Source organism: Ceratina calcarata, unplaced genomic scaffold, assembly GCF_001652005.2.
Source record: "Ceratina calcarata isolate Rehan_Ccalc_2016 unplaced genomic scaffold, ASM165200v1 scaffold211.2, whole genome shotgun sequence".
Taxonomy (NCBI): domain Eukaryota; kingdom Metazoa; phylum Arthropoda; class Insecta; order Hymenoptera; family Apidae; genus Ceratina; species Ceratina calcarata.
In genome coordinates, this window is record NW_017142786.1 from 227,952 (window position 1) to 244,171 (window position 16,220).

The 16,220-nt window shown below is 42.9% G+C and overlaps 1 protein-coding gene across 3 annotated transcripts; it reads right to left on the reverse strand.

Moving 5' to 3' along the window:
• Positions 1–1,455: 1,455 nt before the first annotated feature.
• On the reverse strand, positions 1,456–9,511 carry LOC108622253 (uncharacterized). 3 transcript variants are annotated; one of them, XM_018020004.2, is made up of 6 exons: positions 7,529–9,511; positions 7,314–7,340; positions 3,951–4,072; positions 3,625–3,864; positions 2,862–3,094; positions 1,456–1,738 (listed from the first exon to the last, which is right to left on the reverse strand). In XM_018020004.2, the coding sequence occupies exons 1-6, from the start codon at positions 8,914–8,916 to the stop codon at positions 1,682–1,684; spliced, it is 2,067 nt and encodes a 688-aa protein (XP_017875493.1). In that variant the 5' UTR covers positions 8,917–9,511; the 3' UTR covers positions 1,456–1,681. The 3 variants fall into 3 exon arrangements, with proteins under 3 accessions (XP_017875493.1, XP_017875490.1, XP_017875491.1); XM_018020001.2 differs by having other exon boundaries at positions 2,858–3,094; XM_018020002.2 differs by lacking the exon at positions 7,314–7,340 and having other exon boundaries at positions 2,858–3,094.
• Positions 9,512–16,220: the final 6,709 nt, after the last annotated feature.

Here is a 16,220-nt window from a genome sequence, read left to right on the forward strand (position 1 = left end):
AATGATACTTATTTGAAAAGGTTCACTTAAATATGGGTGCAGGAAAATTTGATACAAGACAGAACAGTTTTCTGTGTATTATGTAACATGAAGGTACACACACAGATGAAATATTTTATTCAAACGGGAATTGTTTCGAAACGCAGGCGAAAGATCAATGTGTTGAACAATAAATGAAAATGATTATACAAAATCGAGGGAAAGATATTTCAATTGAATTGAAATAAGCATTGAGAGTTTGAGAAATTTGGTGCTAGAATTAAAAAATACATTCTATATAATTCTATAATATAGAGCAATTGTATTTCTTGAAGAGTGCCTTGTTTTCATTCTAGTGAAAAGCATAAAAATGTAAAAGACAATACGTATATTATAAAAAGAGAATGAAGAAGAAGGTAATGATCAAACTTAAAATGCATTTAATGTAAAGGCATTGTAAGTTCCGACGTGGATGCATTTGTTTTTGCACAACCAGACAATTAAATATACATTATATACAAACGTGAAAAGTATTCAAGAGCTTCCTTATTAAACAACAAATTAATACGTAATAGTAAGTAGCACAATCTTCCGGATGGGCCGCAAAAACAGAAAATACGCTCTTAGTATTATCGATTAAACTATAAGATTCACTTTGTAGTCCCACCCATAAAAAATGTGACAAACCGAAAATCATAGTGATCCAACTGAGTTGAAAGAGATTTGCATGTACTTAACTCGGGAACATAATTTCCCATCAATTTTACGACTCATTCCTATGATTTTCAGAGTGACAGATAATAATAGCGAACGCCTGAGCGTCGTTTTACGCAACTTTTATTTAACATAAAACATAAATATTTATTTCTAAGCTCTTACGCATTTGGTTGCATCAGTCGTAGGGATGACGTGTATACGCGTGTACCACTTTGCACGTACATGTGCATACAGGTCAAGAAGTATTTGTCTAATTATTACTCTAATCAACGATCGAACGGCTACTAACTGCTAATTCACTGGTATTTACACTGTTACATCGTTCCTTAACCGAAAGCTATTCAACGACGCGACCACGCGGTCCATCATTGATAATTGAGGCTAGAAACTACGAAAATACAACGCAGAACGACTTACCACTAGTCTGTTTAAATAACAGTGCGTCTCGTTTCGAAGTTAAAGTCCCCTTCGGATTAAAATACAGTCTATAATCAATTACTGGCGAAATGATACGTACTTGTTTTCGGCACGTACACCCGCGTTCACCTCACTCACCACTGTACTCGCGTTTTTGGCGCCTATTGTTTTTGTATCGAACAGTCGAGTGCCAACAGACCGCGAGAACGTGAAAGTTGATTATCATAAAAATGAATGATAATGTTTTTTTCTACGTACGCTAACGAATTCTGTTAACTTTGTATACGAGGATTCGTAGATACTTTCTTCATTTTCATACTAAATTGAAGAAGAATTCTTCGATTTCGATATATCGAATATTACCCGTTTAATAAATTATCGTTCATCGTTAATGGCTGCCTTGTTTCTGTTCTGACCCGGTGACGGATGGAAGTTTGTTGACGTTAAAAATGATCGTGAACATCGTTTTCTCGAGTGAGGAGTGCGTAGTTTTTCTGATTGTCTGCGTTTTAAGCGTTTCCTTCACCGGTTTAGTGTCTGCAGTTGACGAACGTCTCCGTCCTGCCGTTTACGATGCGAACGTAACGAGCACAGGCTCGTACGAAGAGTGCAGGTATTCGCTCGTCTGTAAAAAGAAGAGACATCGCTGTGAGTACATTTTATCTCTAATAACTGAGAAAATTACACGATCCGTTTTGAGACCAAATTCACATCCGCGAGAAATTGTTTTATTGAATAAAACAAAAAAGTAAAAACTCTGGTCATGAATTTTATCTCAGGATAATCAAACTGGCTAAAGTTCAGAATAACCCCCTCGCCCTCAAAGCTTTTTACATAAAACAGATGTGATTCTATTAATTTTTAGGTACTGAACACGAATATGACATTTGTTTTTGGCGAAAATGACAATTTGTATAACAGAAATTACTGAATAATTACAAAACGTGTTTTTTAAATCGAAAAATGTATGAAAGGAAGTGTTTATACAGCATTTAGTAGCGTATCAATGTCGCTGTGAGTACAAGGAATATAATAAAGATCCATTTGAAAACTTCATGGTGTAATCGACTGGCATTTCCTGTTTTGTTTGTTATATCATTTTATAGCTGTAGCGTACATTTTGGGCTTTTTGACTTTGGTATTCTATATTTATCTTTTCTGTTATAAACTACATGTTAAATATATGTATATTTATATAGGGGGCCAACGACCGTTTAAGCATAAAGTGATATATTTGATATAGTAATTTATATTTATAATAATGTACAGGGTAACGGGTTGGTCCGGTTTTATTTGGAGGCCTAAGCATATAGTAATTTATGTGCTAAATGGTTGTATATACATAGTGTGATAACTATTACAGTTTATATATTTATGTAAGCGAGCATTATCGTGTAATGGTTCTTGATAGTTATCATCTAGTAGATAAAAATAAATTTATTTCCGCCGAAAACGATTATCAAATTCGTGTTCAATATCTCAAAATTAGTAAAATTACGTATGTTCAATGTAAAAAGCTTGGAGGGAGGGGGGACTAATCTGAACTCTTGACATCAAACTGATAATTGAAAACCAGCAAAAGTGGAGCAAATGAATATCGCAAAAATCGGTATTCATGAATTTTCTAAACAACAATTATCATTCAAATCTGTTATGACACACGTGTGTTAGGCGTGCGAGTGTATGCAAGCTAGGCAATCGAAATCGTCACACCGGAGTTAGTATTGTTAGAGCACACACTCACATGCCTTCTGATCTGAATCCTGCTCCCCGCAGGAAGGTTGTTGAATATAGAGAGCCGGTTTCAGCGGCCTGCCATCTTGGTCTTCGACTTGCACCACTAAACCGTGGTTGCTACCATTTCCGTGGGGATTCCGTGGATTTAGTTTCCAAAATCGTAGACCCTGCCTCACGTCCATGGCCAGGTGAGTGCCCCACGATGTGAGCGGCGTCACCACAGAGTCCATTAAACGTTTCTTCGCTGTTAACACGTTTTTATTAAATCATATCATCCCGCAATTAACTTTCTGCAATATATTAAACATTTAAATTTCTAATCAGTGGCATATTTTTCTATAATTTGTTTAAAAATGGGAAATTAATGTAGTAAGTAAAAACTGGAACATTTATTATATTCCTTCGAGAAAAGGTAGGATATGTAATGTATTTGATTGAACTCTAGCTCAGTGAATGTACTACATTCTATTCATGTTATGTTTTGCCGAAAGCCTCGAACGTAGAAAGAGAAGGAAATATCGTGCGTCGAACACGAGATAGAAACCCGTCTGTCGAATTATAGTAATAATGGAGCTACAAAACTGTCTTGCTTTTGATTTCATGTCACGCTTAATTTATATAATGAATGTCCCAGTTTTTATTCTCTGGCTTATGATTGCATATAAAATGCTAGGGAAAAAACCCAGTGAGTAGGAATCATTACGTGAACAGAAATTCATTTACTATACATTTTCATATTTATCGAAAGTATACTGCACATAATGAGAAACTTACAACGATGCCTCTTTAACGACTTCGTATAGTAGTACACCGATATCCTAATTTTCTTCTCATCTTCCTCGTCTTCATCAAACGTGCTCTCTGACGAAGAAGTCGAATTTTCTTGCGGTAACTTGAACAGTCTTAGTTTAGCGGCGACGACGTGGTCACCGGACGTTAGATTCAGCTGAAAGTGCATGTTCATCGAGTATGGATCAGCCCAAGCGTCCTGATCCGTGTTCCGTGGGATTTGACCTGATGGAGAACGCGTTGTGAATAAGAAGATTGAATTCTCGACACTCTGGTCATATATAATTAACGTTTTTCATCGAGTGACTTACAGGTAGGCGAGAACATGGTGAGCCTTTCCCGTTGCACCTGGTTGGCGTTGGTGCTGTGGTTGAACCTTCCGGTGAGGGCCAGGACCCGCGACTTGATGTCCTCGATGGCTTTCTCGCCCTGGCTGCACAGAGGAAAGAAGACTCGTGAATCGCCCGGAGAAAAAGGAGAACGAGGTGTCACGGCAATCGACAAATTCCGAGACAGATATTCTTTTTTTGAATCTGTTAGTAGGGCGTGTTTTAGGACGCGGATAGGAGAGGAATTTCGTGTCTGGACGGTGACGTAAAAATTTTCACTCGGAGACGCGAGCAAGCTGTTCCGGGTAGCAGGCCAGGCCAATGGACGGTGGTCAGTGACCCAAAGAGCCCATAGTGTGGGTCAGAGGTATTTATTATACGTTCTAGACATCGACTAGACAGGCGACGCGCAGCACTGGGGCCCCGTCGCCTTATGTACTAGTTAATGCAATCATATTTGCATCTACAATCTTGATCAGATTCGAGTGACACTAAATTATTATCCTTCTCCACGTCCTCTTTTTCTTTTTCGTCGACGACGATATCCTTCGTTTACTAAAAATAAATTATCCTCTCACCTTACCGATTCCCAAGTTTGCTGAAGCGAGATTCTCATAAAAAACTTGACGTTAAAAAATAATACCAAATGAGAATTGAATTGAATTATAAGTCAATCTAATACTATATTTGCACATGGAAAATAAATGTCTGCATCGCGTGTGTGGAAAACTTCGAAGTAGAATTATAAAAATGTGAATTGAAGAAACTGATAAAGACATCAGAATAAGAATGACGGATTTTCTGTGCCTAGTCGAATACCGAGTTTTTTTCTCAACCAAAGAGGGACTTACGTACGATCAGGTGGGATTGCATAATGGAGTCTCTAAGTCGTTAACCGGGCAGAGAGGAAAAAAGAGGAGAGACGTCTTTCCTCCGCGTCACTGGCAAGGATTACCGCGACTCGGACACCCACTTGCACTTTTGAGCACAGCCGATCGCGCGTTCGCGTCAACGACCTCGTCGATGCCTCTTCGGCAAACAAACCGTGGCAGCGTTTTTCCCGAAAAAATACGACGGACCACCGTCTACGAGTCGGAGACTGGCAACGGGTAGACGAGAACGTTTTTGTCCGACGAGACTCCGTCTGTAGTTTGTCCCACTTATTTTTTGCTCGCTGGAACCCCTTTAGGGAAGCGGAAGGGTTACTAAGGAAAAGGAGAACGCGAGGAGTGACGGAATCTCATCGTGAAATCTAAATCCCGACGACGACGACCGCCTGTATGCGTGTATTCGATTCTAGACATGCTCGTTAATCTAGCCGCGTCCAAGTCACGCATTCTACAGCGTCTCGTTGCGTACGTGTCACGTCTGTCTGCCGTCTGGGAAAGGGAAGGACTCGGGTGTCTGGAGGCCGTTGCATCATGAGAATGAATCCAGTGATCCTTCCTGAGTACCGTATTAAGAAAATTGGCTTGCGTTACGGTTTTGTAACAGCCTTCGAACCACCGTCGACACATGGGAATCTCTAATTCACTTCTTCGAAAAGAACATTTTTCGAATTGAATAAACTGTTTTACGTGCTCGCATCAGAGATGTTGCCTACAGAATCAATCAAATTTCCTTTTGGAAATTACCAAAGACAAAACGATAGAAATGGAAGAAACTTAGATCAGCTGTCTAATATTATTGAACGAACGCATGGTCAATGGTAGCTGTAAATAAATGAGGGAGAGTTTGGACAAAGCGTTCCGCCTCCTGCGAAACAGTGAAACGATTGTTTGATCGGCGACTGCCAAAAAGTGCATGTTGCATCGTCTGGCGATGGGTAGCCACTGGCGAAAACATCCTCCTCTCTCTTCGTCGCACGCGGATCGGTTCGTCTTCGTCGGGATAGGAAGAGAGACGCATAGACAAGGTCAGCGCATTAAATTGAAATGTGTTACGTAACCCCGTAAGAGAGCAGTCCTAAATGCAGTCTGAGTAGACACCCGGTGATTACGAGGGTGCTCAACTCGCCGGGATCCTCCGATCTAAACGCATCCGGGCACGTACGAAAAAACCGACTGCCGGCACCAGCCGACAGAACCACTTCCCTGGACCTTCATCCGAATTGTCATCGTTCGATAACACGTGTAGGCCTTTCAATGGATGAAGTAACTCGTTCTCGTCATTATTTTCCATGATATGACTCCACAGAATTTCATCAGGCCCAAATGTGTATGTGTAATCAGTTAGTATTGGTTTTTATCAGTTTTTAAAATCCATAGTGTGTTATACTTCGCATCAGGATATATTTGAGAAAACGGTATTCCAAATACTTTTGTCAACACGCATTAGAATGAAAACATGGTTTGTTTAAGATCGTGCAATTCGAGAAAGGGGGTTAATTAGGGGACCGACCGTTCTAAAGTCGAGTGGCAGCAGGAAGAGTACGGAGGAATCCGAGCAAACCTGAGGAGGAGGTGGAACGACCGGCACACCGGAGGAGGACGTTCAGCAGGCTACGCCAGTGCCAACACGAATGCATACACACACACACACACACACATACACACATTTACGCGTCTAGACTTAATAAAATAAAAGAAACGCCTTCGCACCCGCGCGAGAAGAGAGGCCGAGGTGCCGGAGGAGAAGGAGGGCGATTTAAAAACATAGCTAGGGACCCACGGCGGAATTTCCACCACGCGTCCTTCCTGGCTCTCTTCCCGTCTTCATCCGTGCCTTTCGACAAAATCCTACGTGTTGCTCCATGGATCGTATGCAATTTTTCATATCCGGACTTCTTAACAATTTGTTTACTAAGAATTACTCTCAGAGAATACTCTTTTAGACTTTGAGTTTAACTATTGCTAAGATTTTTCTATTTAGAAAAATGATGAAGATGAAATGGAGGAAAGAATCACTGGTCAGCCCGAGGCGTAGAAACTCGGTGGCGCTTGGCCGTTCTCCATTTCGTCACGATATTTTTACGGGCCATCGAGATATTTTTACGTGGCGGGGGCAATGGTTCGTCGAGAACTCGCCAAGCACTCGTGGTCGAAAAACTGTCGGTCCTCTTCCTCGAGGCGCGATAATTAATTACTAAATCGATTCGGGTAGACAGACGATAACGTTACGCTCCATGCAGACACAACAAAACACACCTCTCGTTGTTAAAACGTGATAAATCGTGTCTCGTGCAACAGAAGCAATGAGATAACGCGATGAAGGAATGTATTTTTAGATTATGCAAGCCAAGCCAGAAAGAAAGCCAGCTGGGTGGCCACGAAAAGAAAATCTCTGACTACGTTCCATTCGGCACACGAATCCCTTACCGAGAAAAAAAACGGCCCATCGGCTTACCTGTCGAAGCTTGAGGTTACGTTTCCTCTAAAAGACACAAAAAGCACATTTTGTAGATATTTCGCTGTACAGCAAAGCGCGAAAAACGACACTTAATGTGATTCAACGAACGAGGGAATATACAAATGATTCATCTTCCCCTCGTAGGTCGAATCTGTATATTGAAACACCGATGGATTAGAACGTGGAAGCATGTGATTTTGCGATTAACTTACCCTCGTCGATGGGCGATGGCCATTTGTACATAGGTGGAGAGATTGGCCAGGGGTAGGTTGCTCGCCGACGCGTTGACGAACTTCACAGAATCCGTAGGGTCGTTCTGGTACTCCGAGGTGTCGTTCTCGTTCTCCTCGACGTCCCACGTCAATGAGGAATTCTGATTAGAGTCCTCGTAAGAGTCGGATGTCTCTTCGGTATTCTCGAAGCCGAGGGAGTCCGCGAACTGCGGTATCACCCGGTAAACGTCGTCCTCAACCCACTCTAACCCTTCGTACTCGGTTCTTCTATTTCCACTGATTTTCTCTTCGCTTTTCGACATGTCAGTCCCCTCGGTGGAATTCGTCTCCGGAACGGTTATATTCGTTCCATTTTCATCCCTCGGTATTTCATCAACCGCTGTAGTCTCGGTATCGACAGTCGTAGTCGAAGCAGAAGACATCGTCGTGCTGGAATAATCATTCGAGTACTTGTTCCTAATATTTGTGCTCAATTGATAGACCAGAGGCACAGCAGTGACAGTAGTTGAAGGAACGGACGGTGTCGTATGAAAGGGTTCGGCAGTACTTTTTGAAGTCGTGTGTCTCGCGATTTGATGCTTCGATAACTTTACGCGATTAGCAGTCTCGTCTGAGCCTGAACTAGAATCGAACTCGGAGTCGTCATAGCGGATCTTGAAGACCACGTGAGGCTCTAAAGCCCTGGTCAAATCCCGATGAAGATTGTTCATTTCGTCGTCGTCCTCCTTGAAGGCTCTAGTAGTCTTTTCATATTCGACATATTCAGACGAAGATGGTTGGAATTCCAAATTAGTGGGCAGATTCTCGTAGTCGAGGATCGCCTGTCGGTTGTAAGCTTCGAAATCGAAGTCTTTGTAAACAGGCTTCTCCACGTGTCGATTTTTTTTATTTTCGCGAATTTTCGCATCTTCCAGTTTCTTCGACGAGTGGACCCAGTATTTACTCTTCTTCTCTTTCGATGAGGACTTGACGCCTTCCTTCTTCCTAATTTCTTCGTCCTTCTTCTTATTCAATTCCCGTTCACGAATCGCGAGCACCTCCTCGAGGCTGTAGTTCAGACTCTTCAGAAGTAACATGTCACCTGTACTGAGGTCACCTGTGATTATCTTTAATATAGCCTTTTCCAACATTTTCTCCAGCCTCTTTTCGCTGAATGGAACTGTCGCTTTAACTTCGTCACCTATTTGGATCTTCTTATTCTTCTCTTCAGGCAGGACCACGTTCTCTTCGTTCCTGGCCGCGTACCTTTTCACGTGGTCCACAACATTTTCCTCCTTATCTTCCACGTGCACGTGATGATGATGGTGACACGAGACACTCTTCGTAACGCAAACGATCAACACGAAGAACCTGAAGAATCCCATCATGACAAATAGGAAACAGTTTCGTCTAGCAAACTTCTTCGTCTTAACAAAGTTCCACTACGTTCAATTTCCCAGTCAAGATCGTTCGGAAACAAGCGGTACCACTTGGTTCATCGGCATGCGACCACTGTTATCGTTCGACGGATCCCATCGTTCATCCGTGCAACCCGCGAGAGCCGAAGCGATTTCGGTGTCGCCTAGGTGCGACCAGCTGGTAAAAAGCCGCGCGCTCTTCCCGTCAAAGCGAGTTAGTGATCCAGAGAATCGTACCAGGACAGACGGACGGTCAGACAGACGGAAGAAGATGAACGGCCCGGTGTCTGCGCGCAGAGAGAGCAAGTGTTAAACGAAACTGGTCCGGAGTGATCCGGAGCGTCGCCGGTTGATCGCGGGACTAGTCTAATCACATCAGGAAGACCGCGGGTATATATGTATGTAAGTGGGAAAGATTCGTGGCATGCGGTGTGCACGGTCTGAGCAGTAAGTCTCAACTGAGCCAAGCTGGCCTGCTCACGGACATAATTCTGTCTACTCACTAATTCCGAGACAAGCACGAGAAGCCGCGAGAGGAGACGCGCCGGTGTTACTACGATCACTCGTTTTTTCTTTTCTTCTTTTTTCTTCTTTTCCCTCGTCTTCTTCGTCTTCTTCTTCTCGTCGCGTGTCCTTTCTCTTTCCCTCGACGATCTCGGTCCCTCTCGCTCCACCCGCCGTGCGCGTGTGGCAATCCCTTTCCCTCGCTCGCCGAAATCCCGCGGACGAATGCCTTTTTCTCTCTCGCTTTACGCTCGACGCACTATCAGCCTCGACCTCTTCTTCTGTTTCTTCTTCTTCTCCGCTGTCTGCTCGATTTTCTACATGCCTTTCCCTAGTTCGCTTTTTTCAATACCAAGACACCCTCGGGAAACCTACTTTCGAGATCTCTTTATCCTTTCACCGCGAGCTGTTATTTGATTCTTCGCTAACCACCGGGAAGCTCAGTTTCCATATCTTCGTCCCCATTTAATTACACTCGGTATATACAATTTTCCACCGTTTTCATAGTGCTTCTTTTGTAATTGCCTTTCATGCAACTTTGTGTCAATAACATAGTCCAGGTTGAAGTTAATTGAATCCCTCTTGGGTACGGAATTAGTTATTTTTCACGAGCTGACGAGTAAATTCGATGCTTCCGCATGACGAGACGCGACATTTGAAGGATGATTTCCGCGAGTTAGACGCGACGCGATGGCACGCTCTGGGAAGTGATTTCCGCGCGTTACAGTCGGCGGGGCACAAAAGGAGGAAGCGAGACGCACGAGAGGCGCGAAAGAAGAAATGATCGCGCAGAGGCACCTTGTATTCGGCTGCTCGTTTCAGGGGCAGCCACATACGACTTTATAGGGTGTCTCCCTCTCCGCTGTCTAGACGAATCGAAAGATATGATCTTTGAATCATAATGTATCACTTTTAATAAATGCAGCCTCCGCGTGCGTGCGTGAAAATACGATGCGTGGCAGCGCACGTCGACGACGACGGGGGCCCAAAAAGACGAAACGGGGAACGAGGAGTGAGAGGAGGAGAAAAAACACTGCGGAGATCGGGAGAAAGAAAAGGAGGTAAAGAGAGAGCGAGATATATATATATACCGGGAGAGAGAGAGACACTAGAAATGAGGCTGGTACTCGTGATCGGTTCGGTTTTTTAGTTCTGTGGAAATCCACGGATTTACAGAAATTCGCGACTTTTCCTCTTCGCGGAATGACCGAATCAGGTATTCGGGTCGTTGTTGACGTAAATTACGGCGACACAATCGAATTTGGAAATTGGGTTAAAGGATTCGGTTCTCTGAACCTGTCCGCTCTAACGGTGGTCGGACCGTTCGAGCATCTGCCGGCTGGCATTAAATCACTCGCGATAGCGATAACGCGTCCTGGTTTTACCGAAAGTACCTAACACTATTTTTAGGTATTAATTATTTAATTCCTTAGCGGAACATCTATTTATAATCGAATTCAAGTCCTATTTGACATTAATAAGGTTTATAAGCTGGGCACGTGTCGTAATAGGAAAGACTATGTATGAAAGACTTGTATTGGTGAATAAGTTCGTTAGGGCTTTTAGGATGGAATGAAACACTATTTCTTTGACGCACAGGATTGATTTTATTCAATTATCATCAATGCTGCAGAGTTTTCATTTTTATAACCCCACTGTGTGAGATTTACAGAGTTTCATGTATTTTTGAAAATTCTATATAATAGGTGGTTCTATAATTACATAATATCTGCTATTTATTAATGATCATTTCCGGCAAACAACCCTAATCTGAACTGTACTCTATTTCCACTTCCTTAAATTGTTTATCACAAAATATCTATAGACATACTCTGTGCTCTTGATTGAAATTAGGGAAAATATGCATGTAAATTTATGTTACAGAGAGGAATTAATAGGTAGATCCGTTTGCATCATAAAATAGTTTATATTTGATGTAGACGCTTGGAAAACACGTTGTTGTTAGAAATATAACAGGCTTCTGGCTTCCACGTGAATAGACTCAAGTGTTTAGTCGAGCTGCAAACGTTTAGAAATTTAAAAAATCGCAGTTCTTCATGACACGATCTAAAACTGAGATGAATTGAATAATTTTTACATTTTTCGGTGTGTCTAACTTTTTCATGTTTCCACCAATTTTTGTGTAACTGCAGGCGTATTACATGCAAATTTTCTATAATTGCATAGAAGTCAGTAGTCCGATGATAATTGCTGACAGACAGCCATAATGTAAACTCAATCTCAAATTGTTTATCGCAAATTGTTTATGGACGCACGATTAGAAAATAATATTAAAATGTTAGAAACGTTCATCGAATAATTTCTCAAATACATTTCGATAATCGTTGGTAGAAGAGATCTTTCTGGAATCGGAAGCTATACGATAAACAGATCGTCCAGGAAAAGAGAGATAGCCCACTTTGTTCAACCCCCGCCCCCCAATAGTTATATAGTAACGTTGCTCTCGTTAACCAATGCGTTTGGATCACGCGTGTATACAATAATAATCATTGCACGTAGACGCGTGCACGCATTTAAATGAACGAAAGGAGAGGAACGTCGGACGAAGAAGGAACGTGGCACGAGGGACAGCGTTTAGAAAGAGACGAGTAACACGATCCTAATCGTCAGAACGTCCCGACGATGCAACGCAACTTGGCTGGTCTGACGTCATCTCCGAATCCTCCGTCGGGATTCGGACGTGCGGACAGACAATCTGGCGTCTAGACGTACTGAAATAAATAACGCGGCTCGCCATCAAACCGTTGTTTGCACTCGTAACACTCATCCGTCGGCCTTGTCGGGGCCCCAGCATAGAGCGGAACTCCGACCCGCGTTCGACCATCCGCGTGGCATTAATCTGGATCGTACGATTAGCATGCCAGGAGCCGGCCGCGTGCCTTCCTTTCGTGTTCGAAGGAAATTTCGTCACGCCGCGTTACCGATTTACAAATTTTATGACCGAACAAACTAGTAATTAACCGTACGATTAATTGAAGGAGTGCATGAGATTTCAATTAAGGTAATCGTCCCAATTTATACTCATAACATTTTTTTATTATTTCATATATTATTTTAAAATTATAAAAAAATAAGCCAGTGAATAGAAATCTGGAGGTAGACAGAAATTGGGACGTTTACTTTACAATTAGAAGAGTTTTCACTTTTGGAGTTCGATCTTTACTCTTCTACGTTGCACCGAACGGAGTCACCGATTACGCACGTTGGTTCGAGGAGCCGGGCGAAATTTTGGGCCGGTTCCCCGATTTTCCTGGTAACGCTTTTACGGAATAAACGATTCGAGTGAAAACCGCGAGCGCGTCCAGAGTGCCGCCCACGTCCGGCAAATTGTTTCTTCGATTGGAAGCTGAAAACGGGGGCGAGATGCAGGGGGAGAGGGAGGAAGGAGAGTACCTGAGAAGCGGGCAAACAGTTTGGCGAAGAGCCGCGCAGGGCAGAAGGAGACGGAGAGAAAAAACAAACCATGGAAATGGTGCAATTTGCATGGCTCGAACGCGTCTCTCTCTCTTTCTATCTCCTTTTTTCTCTCTCCCCCACCTTCGCGTGGTGGCAGACGGCAATCGAGATAAGGAGTACCTGGAATCCGGCAGGAGCGAGAGCTCCGGGTCCCGCCTTGCGCTTCGTGGAACCGATATTTGAATTTCGGATCGCAATTGCGCAATCGCGCACCCACGCATAGGTGCGCATCCCGCGTGGAATTGTCCAACGAACGATCTCGTGGGATCGCTTGAAATCGAAAACACCGGCCCCCCGAGGTCGCGCCACCCTCGTTATAATACTCCCGCATTTTTACCGGGGCCCAGGTAAAATATTCAAGCGCCTACGTAGAAGATAGTCGATCTCGTGATCCGATCGAGAATTTGTCACACGCCGTTACGTCATGCAATTATAATAAATCAATGGATTTAGAGGAAAAGAAAAACATTTGATAAGATCTGTCGTTGGCAACGAGATTCCAAAGGGGACGATCATGAAGAACTTCGACCGGCTGCAATTTTCCTTATCATAACAGGGAGATTACATTTATCGTATCGTAAAAGATCGCATCGATAGAGACGCAATTACGGTTTTCACAGCGTTATAAAAACCGAAATCGCTCTATTGCTAATCTAATAACTCCTTGTGGTTGTAAAGAAGATAGTTTTGTAAGAGAGCGATGCAATTGAGCAGACGTGGACTCGGAATGCGAAGGTGAATTAAAAAACGATCTAGCACGCGACTCCCTCGCGAAGACGCGGGACTCGGATTCCGTGCTCCAGCTATATTCTGCGTCGGTTCCGATGTCTCTGTTATCTTCGGCCGGCGATCATCTTCTGAAAGCTCGGTAGCCAGTGAAAAATTAATCTCTGCGCGTGGACACGCGCTGGATCGAGATGGGGGGACAAGGATTCTGCGCCCGCAGCGAATTTATTTAATCTCTGATCTCCGACTAACCAGACATCATTTTATAGATTAAAAAACAACATCTGCAGCATTTACAGAATATTTTATCGCGGCGTGAATTAAAATATCAAGCTGGCATGAAGAAAATGAAGGATGGAAAATCTCCCATTCGCAATTAACGAATATTTTATTCGGAATGAGTCGTCGCGCGTTCGACGGCCGAGCACGGTCCAATTAAAAATACATTGGGGGATGATTTAACTCGATAGGCAATCACGGCTGGCCTCTCGTAAATTCTTCTCGAACGGTAACGTAAATACGGGTCCTGTTATTTCCAATTAGGAATGCATTAAAATTGTCGCGCTGCATGATTTAACGCGGGGCGTCCGTGATGAATCGCCGCCGCCGCCGCCGCCTCCCCCGAATTCTGTCGCGGACGGTTTCGTTTCTCCCAACAGAAACCCGCGCGCGTGTCCCGCCGTGGCAAGATGAGCTGCGGGACGAAACAAGAGGAACAGGAAGAGGGATGGATCGTCTCTCCAATTTTCTTCTTGGTTCTCGTCTGTCTCTCCTCCTGTACCCCGGTGCGGCTGGAGCCAGGTCATCTGGTTTACTGTTTCCACCGTGGCCAGCAAGTATACTACGCAATTCCGCGCGTTGAATTCCTCTGTGGGAATCACACAGAATTCGCTCATGGATCAGATACGATACTCAATCTCGAATCTCGCGGCTTGTCTTCTTCTTAATTACCCCTTGTGGGAAAAAAGTATTGTATCATACTTTAACATTTTTATAAGCGAAAAGACGTATAGTAAATGTCATAATTTCTACTCAGTGCCCTTCTTTCTCTATAATATTATACACAATCTTGTATCAGTTAATAGGGATTGTGACGTGAACAGAAATTGGGACATTTATTATAGTAGAGTTTGAGCAATATTGAAAATGAAAATAGGAGAATCGTTTTATACATTTTATTGGAAATTCTGAACACTGGATATGAAAATCTTGTATATCTTCGTTTATTTATTTTACTAGTTTTTGGGGTGTATGTTGAAGGGAAAAGTTGTTGCGAGAGGTAGAATTTACGTGGAATCTTGAAGAACTCTGTTGAATTTGCAGCGGGAGGATGCACGAGCTGGAGCGCGTGTTTATCCGCAAGCGATGCTCCACAGTTTTCGCTATTCCCATCGTCTCTGGCCCGGTGCCAGGTACCTAAAACTGGCCCGGTGATCCTCTACTACGTAGAACAGGAAAATAGAGGAGGTCTACAGAATTATCAAGGCCGTAGACAGTTCGGCGGGCCGGGATCGCCGCGAAGAATGCAAAATTGCGCGCTAGACCCCGGGAACGTACATTATCTACGTCAATCGGTTGACGTCTACCGGTCAATCTTGAAATAAGTCATACCGGTTCCTCTATTCTTAGGTCCAGAACAAACAAATCCATCTTGTCTACAGAGTATGAAAAATTTCAGCGAATAATCAATAGGTAAAAAAAATTTAATGCCTTCGATAGAAATTAATAATAAAAAATAATAATGATATAATCCGAATTTGATCCTAATCAAAGGGATTAGGGTCGATTGAATGAAGATTCGTAAGAAATATTCTCCGATTCATAAAAAAGAAATTAACAAAAATTCGATAAAATATTTGAATAATTTTAAAAATAATTTATTATAAATTGTTTAAATATTTTATGGCGTTTCTATTCTACCTACTTTTTCATTAATTGGGGACCTTCTCTTAAAATCTGCGTTCAATCGACTAAATAATCCTCACGACTATAATCAATTTGATGTGGAATGAATGAAGTATGTGGATCAAGGGCAGTTTATCTGCATACCCTTGAGCTAGCTTCCGTTTCTCTCGATCGCTGTATAAGCACTGTCTAGAGGCAACAGAATTCCCGGCAGCTGGAGCGTCAGATAGCGCGAAAAACACGTGGGCCTGGTTTCCAACAAAAATTCGTACGTGACTCGCGACGGAACTTCTCCCATCGCGTCGCGTCTCGCCTAGATAAGACCCGCGTCATCTTCCTGAACCACCTCGTTCCTCAGCTTATCTCCCATCGAATAACATCACCTACACTTCCTACCTACAAATTTGCAAATATTATTATTCCACACAGGATTTAGTGATCTTATGGGAAAAAATGATGCGAGTGTATCACAAGGCTTGAACTGAAAGTTTGAAAAGTGTATCATCGTTCCCTGATTTAAATACGAAGTATATTTGACAGTTTTTTATAATTGTATATACCAGAGGTGGGGAACATGCGGCCCCGAGGCCGCATGCGACCTCCGCCAGTTTCTTGTGCGGCATCTTTGTACGGTTCCAAAAGTTATTTATATTTTAATCTAT